Here is a 13,088-nt window from a genome sequence, read left to right as displayed (position 1 = left end):
CCTAGCATGGCATGAAGATGAAGCCCTGGGTTCAATTCCTCAGTACCATGTAGACAAAAAAAGACGGAAATGGTGCTGTCCCTCAAGTGGTAAAGAGTGCCAGCCTTGAGCAAAAGAAGCCCAGGGACAGTGCCCAGGCCCTGAGTGCAAGCACCAGACCGGCCAAAAAAAAAAAAAAAAAAAAAAAGCTGAAAGTAGAGCTATGACCTTGACCTAGCTTTGAGCACAGGGATAGTGCCGAGGCCCCAAGTTAAAGCTTCTAGAACTGTGATTTGTTGTCAAACCTATAGAATCAAACTTGCTGTACAGAAGCATCAAAGAGATCAATAAGTCTTGGAGCAGCTTTTATCTCCTCTTACTGGTACTTTTTAACATTTTCCAGAAGTCATGGGTTTATAGTATTTGGAATCTCCTTACTACTTTATGTCCTGCTCAGCATAAAGTACAATATAAATAATATGTTCTTTTTTTTTTTTTTTTTTTTTTTGACGAGTCGTGGGCTTGAGCTCTGAGCCTCAGCACTGTCCTTAGACTTTCTCAAGGCTATATATAGCTCTACCACTTGAGCCTCAGCACCACTTCCGGCTTTTTTTCTGTGTATGTGGTACCGGACTTCATACATGCTAGGCACTCTACCACTAGGCCAGACTCCTGGCCCCATATGTTCTTTTGACATTTTCATTTTTAAAAGAATTATATGGAAAACTCCATTACCATTCTGTATGAAGATGAGGCTTCATTCACTTCTGACAGATTCTCTAGTTGTACTGTCACATAGCTAGGAAAATGTAACACATGGCATCTGTTTCAGCAGACTACTGTTAAGTATTTTTAGCTAAAGGCAGTGTTTAATTTTTTTCTTGCTGATAATAGAGCTAAAATTCAAGGCTTAAATGCTGTCCCTTAGCATTTTTGCTCCAAGAATAGCTTTTTTGCTCCAGGTTAATACTAGTGCTCTACCATTTGAGCCACAGTTCCATTTCTGGCTTTATTGCTGATTGACTGGAGGTAGAAGTCTCATGGATGTTTCCTGTTTCCAGCTGGATTTGAACCATAATCCATAGATTTTATCCTCCTAAGTAGCTAGGATTACAGGTTCAAGCCACTGGTGCCTGGCTGAAATGTTTATTTTTTGAGTTCTGCTACATTACAATATTTAACCACCAATTCTAGTTACATAGCTATCCCTTGTTTACGTGCAGTCAACTTCTGTTAAAGTTAATATTGAGCACTAAACTGTGATTAAAACATAGGCTTTATAATCATAGACTTAAAATAAAGTCTGTAAAGTTTTGTATTCTGCAGAAGTTTGAATTATATGAAACATGATAATGTGAAGACAATTTCCTTTATAGAATATATAGTATTGGTGAGCTGAAAGGGTAGCTGTATGTTAGAGTACTTGCCTAGCATGCACCAGGCCCTGGGCTTAAGCCCCATTACCAGATATGGGATGGTGATAGGAAAGGAAAAAGAAGAGGGAAGAAAATGAAGGAAGCTAATAAAGAAATAAAAATATTTTCAAAGTCATTAAAAATAAATATGAATTTTTAAATTTGTATGTTTTTTAACTTTTAGGCCTACCATGGTCACCATCAAGCACTGGAAGTATTGGTACAGTCTTTGTTAGATCTGGATGTGAGAAACAGTAGTGGAAGAACACCTTTAGATCTTGCAGCATTTAAGGGCCATGTTGAATGTGTGGATGTACTCATTAATCAGGGAGCTTCTATCTTAGTAAAAGATTACATTTTGAAGAGAACACCTATCCACGCAGCAGGTATGCCATTAAATTTCTCTTTTAAATTTCTCGTATATAATACTACTGGTAATCATCTTTAATTTTATCATGAATTCAGATAGTATTGGGGTTTTTTTTGTTGTTGTTTTTGTTTAATGTTAGCACTGATGGTTGAACTCAGGGCCTGAGCAGTTTCCTAGCTTTTCCATTTAAGGCCTGTGCTCTTCCACTTGAGCCACACCTCTACTTTTGCATTTTTGTTAGTTACTTGGAAAGAAGAATCCCATATACTTTCCAGCCCCAGCTGGCTTCAAACTGTGCTTCTCAGATTTCAGCTTTCTAAGTAGCTAGGATTATAGGCATGTGCCACTAATGCCCACCTTATTATCTTAATGGAAGTTATTTTGGCTTGATATGTATTTTCAGTTAACATTTGATAATGATCATTTTTACTTATGAAATATTTGGTTGTACAAAATATGTAGAGTACCTGCTTTATGGGAGAACTTCTACATGTTGTAATTCTTTGATATCAATTATTATGAAAAATGAATTTTTTTATGCCAGTCCTGGGGCTTGAACTCAGGGCCTGGGCACTGTCTTTGAGCTTTTTCAAGGCTAGCACTCTACACTTGAGCCACATCTCCACTTCCTGCTTTTTTTATGTATGTGGTACTGAGGAATTGAATCCAGGATTTCATGCATGCTAGGCAAGCACTCTATCACTAGAACACACTCCTGGCCCCATGAAAGATCTTTAACAAAATTACTGAAATGATACCAACTCTGTCATTAAGATATACAGTTTTTGGATGAAGATATGTGGAAGGGTATCAATGTATGTGAATTAATGCACCTTCTATCTGGCAAATATCATGTAACCCTTTTATTAAATACAATAAAAAATATTAGGAAAAAAAAGATATACAGCTTTTATAACTATAGGAATGACTACAAGGCAGTTATTCTCCCTCTCTTCCTCCCTCCTTTAATATCCTCTCTCCCTCCTTCCCCACCTTGCCCCTTCTCTCCCTCCCTCCCTCTCTATCTCTTCCCCCACACCTTCCTTCCTCCCCTCCCCTTCCAACCCCTACCCCTCTTCTTTCTTTGCCAGTCCTGGGGTTCTTAACTCAGAGCCTGGGTGGGTGTTATCCGTGAGCTTCTTTTGCTTAAGGCTAGTCCTCTACTATTTGAGAAACAGCTTTACTTCTGATTTTTTTTTTTAACATGTCATGGACTTTCTGCGCATGCTGTCTTTGAACCATGATCTTTATTCGTTTATAATAACCAAGACTAGTATAATTGAACTCTTAGCCAAGTATTTTTCTTGGTATCATTTGACTATTCATTTCATTAGTCTGTTTATAGACTTAATTCTTTTTTTTTTTTTTTTCTAGTCCTGGGTCTTGAACTCTGGGCCTGGGTGTTATCCCTGAGCTCTTCAGCTCAAAGATAGCATTCTACCACTTGAGCCACAGCATCCCTAACCATTTTCTGATGGTTAATTGGAGATAAGAGTCTCACTGATTTTCATGCCTGGGCTGGCTTTGAACCAGCCATCTTCAAAACTCAGCCTCCTGAAGAGCTAGAATTATAGGCATGAGCTACCAGTACCCAGCTTTGACTAATCCTTTTTTAAGATTGTTTTTATTTTTTTATTGTTATAAAGGTGATGTCTAGAAGAGTTATAGTTACATAAATAAAGTAAACCGTTTCTTTTTGGACACTCCTTCCCTTGCTTTCTCCTAGTTTTCCCATGCCCCCTGTAGACTAATTCTTAATACATTTGAATATATGAGTTTATTGGTAGTCCTTTGGAAAACTTGTATTTTAGAAAACTAACAATGTTTCTTCCCCAGAACAGTCCTTTAAAACTACCAAATAGGCCAGGAGTTTGGCCTAGTGGTGGAGTGCTTGCCCAGCATGCATGAAAACCCAGGTTCGATTCCTTGGTACCACATACATAGAAAAAAGCTAGAAGTGGTGCTGTGGCTCAAGTGGTAGAGCTCTACTCTTGAGAAAGTCCAAAGACAGTGTTCAGGCCCTAAGCTGAAGCCCAGGACTGGCAAAAAAAAAAAAAAAAACTACCAGATATAGTCAGGCAAAATATTGAACCTAGTAATAATGCCATTTAAATCCTATCCTCAAAAGGCAAGCTTTGATTGATTCTACGTTCCCTGCTAAAGAGCATCTTACTGTATATGACGTAGAGAAAATTAATGAGGATTTTTTTCTGGAAGCTGATCAGTTTTTCTCCAGTTACACTGTTTGGTGTTATGTATAGTACCTGGTACTGTGAAATATGTGTCAATTGATTGTTAAAAAAAAGTGAATCCTGGAAGAAGTGTCTCAATGCTTATAATGCTTGCTACTCAGAAGGTTGAGATCTAAGGCTTGTAGTCCAAAGCCAGCCGAGGCAGGAAAGTCTATGAAGTGCTTATCTAAAGTTAACTACCAAAACAAACAAAAAATAAAAAAGAATTAAAACTGGATCACGTGGTAAACTGCTAGCTTGTGGGTTGGGGTTGGGGGAAGCTTAGGGAAAGTGCCCAGGCCTTCAGTAGTTCAAGCCCCAGGACTGGCACACATGCCAAAAAAATGATAGGCCAAATGCCTACTTGAAACATCCCTGACAATAATGACATTGTGCTTTATTACCAAACTAAGACAACTACTAGCAGAGTGCAGCATACCAATTGAGTCAAGGTCGGAGGAGTGATACTTACTAAGCCTCATATCTTCCAACTCTTAGAATTTAATATGACAGAAGTAATACAGAATATTAAGCACATACTTGCTTTTTCATAAAAACTTTTTTTTAGAAAGACATCTCTCGGCATCATTTTGTAACATATATATTTCTTTAAAATATATGGGCAGATGGGGCCGGGAGTTTGGCCTAATGGTTAAAGTGCTTGCCTAGCATGCACAAAGACCCGGGTTCAATTCCTCCGTACCACATACATAGAAAAAGCCAAAAATGGTGCTGAGGCTCAAGCAGTAGAGCTCTAGCCTTGAGAAAGTCCAAGGACAGTGCTCAGTCCCTGAGCTCAAGCCCAGGACTGGCAAAAAAAAAAAAACAAAAACAAAAAAATATATATATATAGGCAGAGCTGAATTTCACAGATATACTTTAAAAGCTTTGTTTTGAAGGACTACTTTGACTTTTCTGTTTCATGTACTTGAACATAAAAAAATTCTTGTTACATATCATTTATATTTGTATATATATTAAAATTCTCAGTATTATATATATAAACTGATCTTTACTCATACTTATTATATACTTTTATTTACATATACATAATATTGAGAACTTTTCAGCTTTAAGACTACTTCCAACTGGATACCAGTGGCTCACACCTGTAGTCCTCCTAATAACTACTCAGGACTCTGAGATCTGAGGATCATGGTTTAAAGCTACCCAAGGCAGGAAAGTTTGTGAGACTCCTATTTCTAATAAACTACCCAAGAGCAAGTTGTGGAACTATGCCTTAAAAGTGTTAAGGTGCTAACCTTGAGCAAAAGAAGCTTAGGGCCAGCACCCGGCCCTGAGTTCAGTCCTAGGACCACCACAGTGATGGTAGGACCTAAACAGATTCTCTATTACTTTCTTTGCCTTGGTTTTTGTTTTGTTTTGTTTTGTTGCTAGTCCTGGGGCTTGAACTCAGAGCCTGAGCACTGTCCTTGAGTTTCCTCAAAGGTAGCGGTCTACCACTTGAGTCACACCACCACTTCCAGCTTTTTCTATGTATGTGGTATTGAAAAATTGGACCCAGGTCTTCATGCATGGTAGGCTAAACTCCTGGCCCATCCCTTGGGTTTTACATCACAGAATGGTTGATGACTCTTTATAAGATTGTATCCACAATAGGGATAGAAGAGAGCTTTTCACTATCTAGGATAAAAAGTACTTAACCAAAAGCTCTCTTACACTTCTCAACATTTCATTGGTTAGAGGTGACCTTGTGCTCCCCTTTGATGACTGTCTAAGGGGAACGAGTTGTTTTAAGTGAGCCTGATGTGAGCAGCTTGGTTATATTCCTTAGGTAGAAACAGATTACTCTTCCTAACCAAGAGGTAAATAAAATGAGGGTTCGATTAGCATGGCCTCTGATGATGGGAGGGATGTGTGATGGATATGCAGCCTGTCTACAGTGATTTACCATGGATAATTCTTTAACAACAAATTCAGTAGGTAACTTACTTGTACTTGTGATTTCTTTATACATATATATATATATATATTAAATTTAGTATGATTATTTCAGAATTATATTCTGGAAGGTATTTAAAGTAGATATTTCATTTTATTATTTATGTAATTGAAATTTAAAATTATTACTTTACAGCAACAAACGGTCATTCCGAATGTTTACGGCTATTAATAGGAAATGCAGAACCACAGAATGCAGTAGATATTCAAGATGGAAATGGACAGTAAGTTTTAATAATTTTTACATAACTTCTTTTGATCTTTTTTAATAGCATTTCACAAGCTGACCTCAAATTTATGATCTTCCTAACTCAACCTCTCTATGCTTGAAATCACATGTGCACACCACTATACATATCTTTAAATCACTTTTAAGATATTGGATAATCTACCAACTGGTCTATTATTATAGTAATCTATCATAATTGATTTAAATATATCACAAAAAGGTATTTTGGGAAAATAAACTATCACATTGCTTTTTGTTTATAGAGTATAGCACTAAATCTGTTTCTGTTGTTCTTAGGACACCTCTAATGCTGTCTGTTCTCAATGGTCACACGGACTGTGTATACTCACTGTTGAACAAAGGAGCAAATGTAGATGCCAAAGATAAATGGGGACGGACAGCATTGCATAGAGGGGTAAGCCAAACAACTTCCTAGCAAAATGCTTTTAAGACTGGACCTCATTAACAGCTAAACTGGACTATTTATCTTTCTTCATTAAATTTCTACCAATATTTTTTATGGAGTTTTCTTTTCTAGTGTCTTGGCTTTTGAATAGTTCCAATATATAACTTAGGTCGGAAAACAATACTGTTAGCACAAAATCTTAAATCCCTAAAACCTCAAGTACGATTTTATCAATTTAACTTTTTTCCAGTATTGCAAATTTTCTTACATATTTCTATCTTCTTTTGAAATACTTTGAGTGAATTCGAAGTATCTCAAAGTCCAAGTATTACTTGTACTTTGATACAGTTGTTGCATCAGCTGAATTTTTAAACCACTTCCAATAAAAATTAAGCCAGGACATATTTCAACACATTTATTTTTCTTTCAGGCAGTTACAGGCCATGAAGAATGTATAGATGCATTACTTCAACATGGTGCTAAATGCCTACTCCGGGATAGTAGGGGGCGGACACCTATACACCTGTCAGCCGCCTGTGGACACATTGGTGTTCTGGGAGCACTTTTGCAGTCAGCAGCATCTATGGATGCAAATCCAGCCATAGCAGACAATCATGGATATACAGCACTTCATTGGGCTTGCTATAATGGTAAAGTATACAGATAAAAACCTATATTGAGGTCCTATTATATACCAAGTAGATACAGCAAACTATAACATTTTGATAGTAAAAAGAAATGTATATATGGGCCAGAAATATAGCCTACTGATAGTGTTCAACCAGCATGCACAAAACCCTGGGTTTAATTCCTTAGTACCACATACACAGAAAAAGCAAAAGTGGCACTGTGACTCAAGTGACAGAGTGCTAGCCACAAAAGTGTCCAAGGACAGTGCCTAGGCCCCGAGTTGAAGCCCCAAGAATGACACATACGCACAGAATAATGTATGCAGACTACTATATAATTCTATCTTTTGCTTTGCTAAAATGAGTACTCTAATTGTCCAGGGTATTTGAGATAGGCCATTTTATTTTTGAAGTTTTACTCAGACTTTCAGTATTTTGTACTTTGGGGAGGTTTTTATTCCTCCCCAGTATCTTTGAAATTGTCTGCTTAGCCGAGCAAGGTGGCTCACGCCTATAATCCTAACTGCTCAGGAGGCTGAGATCTGAGGATCAAGGTTCAAAGGACCTTTGAGACTCAAGAAAACTGGAAGTGGGGCTTGGCTCAAGGGTAGGGTGGTAGCCTTGATCAGAAGAGCTCAGGGACAGTGCCCAGGCCCAGGGTTAAGGTGGTAGCCTTGAGGTGAAGAGCTCAGGGACAGCGCCCAGGCTAAGGTCAAGCCCCAAAACCCATTAAAAAAAAGAAAAAGAAAATGGACTGCTTGTATTTTGGTTATATTCTTTGTTTCTTAGTGTTCCTACATTAGAATGAAATGACCAAAGTGGGGAAAAAATGAAATTAATTGCCTTGCAAACCAAAATATATATATTCTGAGCATATCACATGATAAGATCCTTATATCACCATTAACATACATGCTTTTTGTTCTAAAGGAATTGGAACCTACTAGGTAGGTACATCCTACTTTAGTTTCATAGAGGCTCACAGTTGTGAGTCCCTTCACATCTAGGCTAATAAAAGGTCTTTTAGAGAAGCAGAGTCCTATTTTGTAAGGTATAGATGTAAACATGGAGTTTGGTTTATGAGATGTCACTAAAATAATTTTCTATGCAATCTGTAGGCTTAAATCGTCTTAGAAAATAATCAGGTAAGTTGCCAAGTGCAGTGTAAGCATCAGTCCTGTCACAGTTTGAGGTTTCAGTTGTAACATGCAAACATGAAGTTTTAAGATGTATTTCAAGACCAGGTGCCAGTAGCTCACAACTATAATCTAGCTACTCAGGCTGAGATCTGACAATCACAGTTTGAAGCCAGCCCCAGGAGAAAAGTCCTCATGAGGGACCAGGAGTTTGGTCTACTGGTAGAATGCTTGCCTAGCATGCACAAAGACCCAGGTTTGATTCTTCAATACCACATACATAGAAAAGTTCAGAAATGGTGCTGTGGCTCAAGTGGTAGAGTGCTAGTGCTAGCCTTGAGGAAAAAGCCCAAGGACAATACTCAGGCCCTGAGTTCAAGATGTATTTCAAGACCAGGTGCCAGTAGCTCACACCCATAATCTAGCTACTCAGGCTGAGATCTGACAATCACAGTTTGAAGCCAGCCCCAGGAGAAAAGTCCTCATGAGGGACCAGGAGTTTGGTCTAGTGGTAGAGTGTTTGCCTAGCATGCACGAAGCCCTGGGTTTGATTCCTTGGTACCACATACATAGAAAAGTTCAGAAATGGTGCTGTGGCTCAAGTGGTAGAGTGCTAGTGCTAGCCTTGAGGAAAAAGCCCAAGGACAGTACTCAGGCCCTGAGTTCAAGCCCCAGGACTGGCAAATAATAATAATAATAATAATGATAATAAATTAATTAAATTTTTTTAAAAATTAAGAGGCTTTGTATAATTCGTTAAGTAAAAGGCAAATTTCAGATCAAACCATCTTGTATACATATGCATGCATTTCTAAAAGTGGCAAGAACAGTGAATAGATGGAGATAGGGACTTGTGTTTATTTCTTTTCAGATATTTCTGTACATTTAAGATTTTTGCCATTTTTCTTGAAATTGTTTTAATTGCATAAGGATTTCATTGTACTCTTTCCATAGATGTCTGCAATGTACCCCATCAACTTTCACCATCACTCTTTCACTCTCCATTAACACTCTTCTTAAAATAATTTCAATGGATTTCATCATTCTGTTTTCATTTTTTTTTTCCAGTCCTGGGCTTAAGCTTAGGGCCTGAGCACTGTCCTTGGACTTTCTCAAGGCTAGAGCTCTACCACTTGAGCCTCAGCACCATTTTTGGCTTTTTTCTATGTATGTGGTACCGAGGAATTGAACCCAGGTCTCCGTGCATGCTAGGCAAGCATACTACCACTAGACAAAACTCCCAGCCCTGTTTTCATATATTTATATAAAATACAATACTTACCTTTATTGGATTTTAATATTTGGTCCTCCTTACCTATTTATTTAGGTCATGAGACGTGTGTAGAACTTCTTTTAGAACAGGAAGTTTTCCAGAAAATAGAAGGAAATGCTTTCAGTCCATTGCACTGTGCCGTGTAAGTAAAGCTGATTGATTGGCTTTGAATATTTTAGGAAATACATGATTGTTGTTAAAATGATGACCTTTGTTACCTTACACAGGATAAATGACAATGAAGGTGCTGCTGAGATGTTAATTGATACACTAGGTGCCACCATTGTGAATGCCACAGATTCAAAAGGAAGGTAGGAACACAACTATGGAACTTTTAGAAGGAAAATAAATTTTTGCTGTTAATTTAGTATGACAATTATCCTATGGTTAATTAAGAACTGATTTGTATACTTGCAAGCATAAATTATTACTACATGCTAATTTTTCTATATTATTATAGGGCTTCTACCGCCTGATCAGTTGTATGTTTTTAGTACAGTTCCTTTTCTTTTCGAAACTTTTCTTTTTTTTGATTGGTCATGGGACCTGAACTCAGGGCCTGTGCACTGTTCCTGAGGTTTTTCATTCAAGACTAGTGCTCTACCACTTTGAGCCATAGCACCACTTTCTGTTTTCTGGTGGTTGATTGGAGATGAGAGTCTCATGGACTTTTCTGCCCTGGCTGGTTTTGAACTGTGATCCTCAGATCTCAGTTTCCTTAGTAGTTAGAATTACAGGTTCATACCTGTAATCCTGGTGCCTGGCTTGAAGCTATTTTTAAAATATAAAGGTCACCCCTTTATTTTTTTTACCCAAAGATTTTATTGCTAATGCAGATGAAATGTTCTAAATAGGCTGGAATCCAGTAGGTCCAACAGATAATGGAGATCAGGGTTTATTTCTTTTAGGTTAAGTATGTTATTTTAGTAGTTTTGTGATTGTTTCTTACTTTAGGTTATTTCTATTTTAAGGCCTTTATATTATCAAAAGTATAAATTTATGTGGTGAGAATTAATAAAATCCCTTGAACTTGTTTGTATTCAGGCAGAGCTTTTTATAGCCTACTATGTAAATTACTCTTTCCCAGATGTATATGCCATTCAAATGTAGTGATATATTCCAACTTCTTTGTCACAGGACTTCTCTCCATGCAGCTGCCTTCACAGACCATGTAGAGTGTTTACAGCTGCTGCTCAGCCATAATGCTCAAGTCAATTCTGTGGACTCCTCTGGGAAAACACCTCTCATGATGGCTGCAGAAAATGGACAAACAAATACAGTTGGTAAAGAAACCATTTAGAGCCAAGTGCTATGTGTACTTATAATCCCAGCTACTCAGGAAGCTGCAGCAGAAGAACCTTAAATTCAAGGCCAGCCTGAGTTACATAATGGCCCTGCAGAAAGTGGGGAGGGGCAACTTAAGATTCTATGCTTCTAAGTGTATTTGTTGCTTGTGTGTACTTTGTTTTTTTGTTTGTTTCTTTTTTTTTATTGTAATTAGTAAAAGGGTTACATGATATTTGCCAGATAGAAGGTGCATTAATTCACATACATTGATACCCTTTCACGTGTCTTGGTACCCCTTACCCTCCCCCCCACACCCCCCACCTGTCTTGGTTTTCCCCTCTTCCCTATCAAATTTCAAATAACCAAATACAAATAAATTCAATATATCAGATAACAAAGTGAGATACTATACCAATATTAGATAACCAAGGGACAGCAAAGGAGATGAGAGACAACACAGTACGTTAAGGACAACAATCATTCGTTATATGGCTTTTGTTTCAATATCCTGGAGGTCCTTTCAATTAGCTTCATACTATATGGCCTTATGTATCAAGATTTTGCTCTATTGCAGCTCTCTGCTAGTAGAGCCCAAGGTTTCTACTGATTACGATGAATGAGGGAAACCATTGAGCCTAAGTTCCTTTGAGTCTGGCTTACTTCACTTAATACAATTTTTTTCTAAGTCTTTCCATTTCCTAACGAATAGGGCGATGTCATTCTTTCTGACAGCAGCACAGAATTCCATTGTGTACAAATACCACAACTTGTTGATCCACTCATCAACTGAGGGACATCTAGGTTGGTTCCATATCTTTGCTATGGTGAATAGTGCTGCAATGAACATTGTTGTGCTAGTAGATTTAGTATGCCCTTGTTTCTGGATGGTTGGGTAAATGCCAAGTGGTGGAATTGCTGGGTCATAGACGAGGTCTATGTTTAGCCTTTTGAGGCACTGCCACACTGCTTTCCATAGTGGTTGAACGAGTTTGCACTCCCACCAACAGTGTAGTAGTGATCCCTCCTGGCCACATCCCCTCCAGCATCTGTTATTATTTGTTTTGCTGATCCTGGCCATTCTAACTGGCATTTCTTTTATGACCAGACATGTTGAGCATTTCTTCATGTGTCTATAGGCCATTTTTGTTTCTTCTTCAGAGAAGACTCTCTTTAAGTCTTTGGCCCATTTTTTAATGGGATGGTTGTTACTTTGGAGATTAGTTTTGGAGTGATTCAATTTTTTGAGTTGTTGATATATTTTAGATATGAGGCCTTTGTCTGTTTGGTTGGTGAAGACCTTCTCCCACTCTGTAGGCTTCCTAATTAATTTACTAGCTATGTCCTTTGCCATACAAAAGCTCCGCAGTTTAATGCAGTCCCACTTATCCAGCCTTTCTGTGATTTGTTGTGATTCTTGGTCCTTATTAAGAAAGTTTCTACCTGTGCCAAGAAGGCCTAGTGTATCTCCTATTCCTTCCTGTAAAGTTTTCAGTGTGTCAGCTTTTACCTCCAGGTCTTTGATCCATTTGGAGTTAATTCTAGTGCAAGGTGACAAAGAAGGATCTAACTTTAGTTTTCTGTAGGTGCTTAACCAGTTTTGCCAGCACAAGTTGTTGAAGCGGCTGTCTTTCTTCCATTCTATTTTTTTGGCTCCCTTGTCAAAGATTAGGTGGCCATAGGTCTGTGGTTTAGTATCTGGGTCCTCAGTTCTATTCCATTGGTCTTCAGGCCTGTTCTTGTGCCAGTACCAAGCTGTTTTGAGAATTATAGCTCTGTAATAGAGTCTAAAGTTTGGAATTGAAATTCCTCCAGCGCTGTTCTTTCTGCTAAGAAGTGTTTTTGCTATACGGGGTCTTTTATTATTCCATATGAAATTTTGAATTGCCTCTTCTATTTCTTTAAAGAATGCCATTGGGGGGACCGGGAGTTTGGCCTAGTGGTTAAAGTGCTTGCCTAGCATGCATGAAGACCCAGGTTCGATTCCTCGGTACCACATACATAGAAAAAAGCCAGAAGTGGTGCTGAGGATCAAGTCGTGGAGTGCTAGCCTTGAGAAAGTCCAAGGACAGTGCTCAGGCCCTGAGCTCAAGCCCAGGACTGGCAAAAAAAAAAAAAAAAAGAGAGAGAATGCCATTGGGATATTGATGGGTATTGTGTTGAATTTGTAGATA

The 13,088-nt window shown here is 38.2% G+C and overlaps 1 protein-coding gene across 7 annotated transcripts in view; it reads left to right on the top strand.

Annotated features, from left to right (window-relative positions):
* The window catches only part of Ankrd28 (ankyrin repeat domain 28), a 141,354-nt gene that overhangs the window by 114,517 nt on the left and 13,749 nt on the right, over nt 1-13,088 (top strand). For all 7 annotated transcript variants that reach the window (XR_016533215.1, XM_090321755.1, XM_090321784.1 and 4 more), the window contains 7 exons: nt 1,579-1,780; nt 6,094-6,181; nt 6,484-6,601; nt 7,023-7,242; nt 9,685-9,772; nt 9,858-9,941; nt 10,768-10,913. Coding sequence is in view for 6 of the 7 variants with exons in the window: in XM_090321755.1 (XP_090177881.1) it covers nt 1,579-1,780; nt 6,094-6,181; nt 6,484-6,601; nt 7,023-7,242; nt 9,685-9,772; nt 9,858-9,941; nt 10,768-10,913 (946 nt within the window). In the remaining variant the exon portion in view is untranslated. The remainder of the gene's footprint in view (nt 1-1,578; nt 1,781-6,093; nt 6,182-6,483; nt 6,602-7,022; nt 7,243-9,684; nt 9,773-9,857; nt 9,942-10,767; nt 10,914-13,088) is intronic.

This window comes from Megascapheus bottae, chromosome 2, assembly GCF_031878675.1.
Source record: "Megascapheus bottae isolate mThoBot1 chromosome 2, mThoBot2.hap1, whole genome shotgun sequence".
Lineage (NCBI taxonomy): Eukaryota > Metazoa > Chordata > Mammalia > Rodentia > Geomyidae > Megascapheus > Megascapheus bottae.
This window is presented reverse-complemented; position numbering and strand designations above follow the sequence as displayed.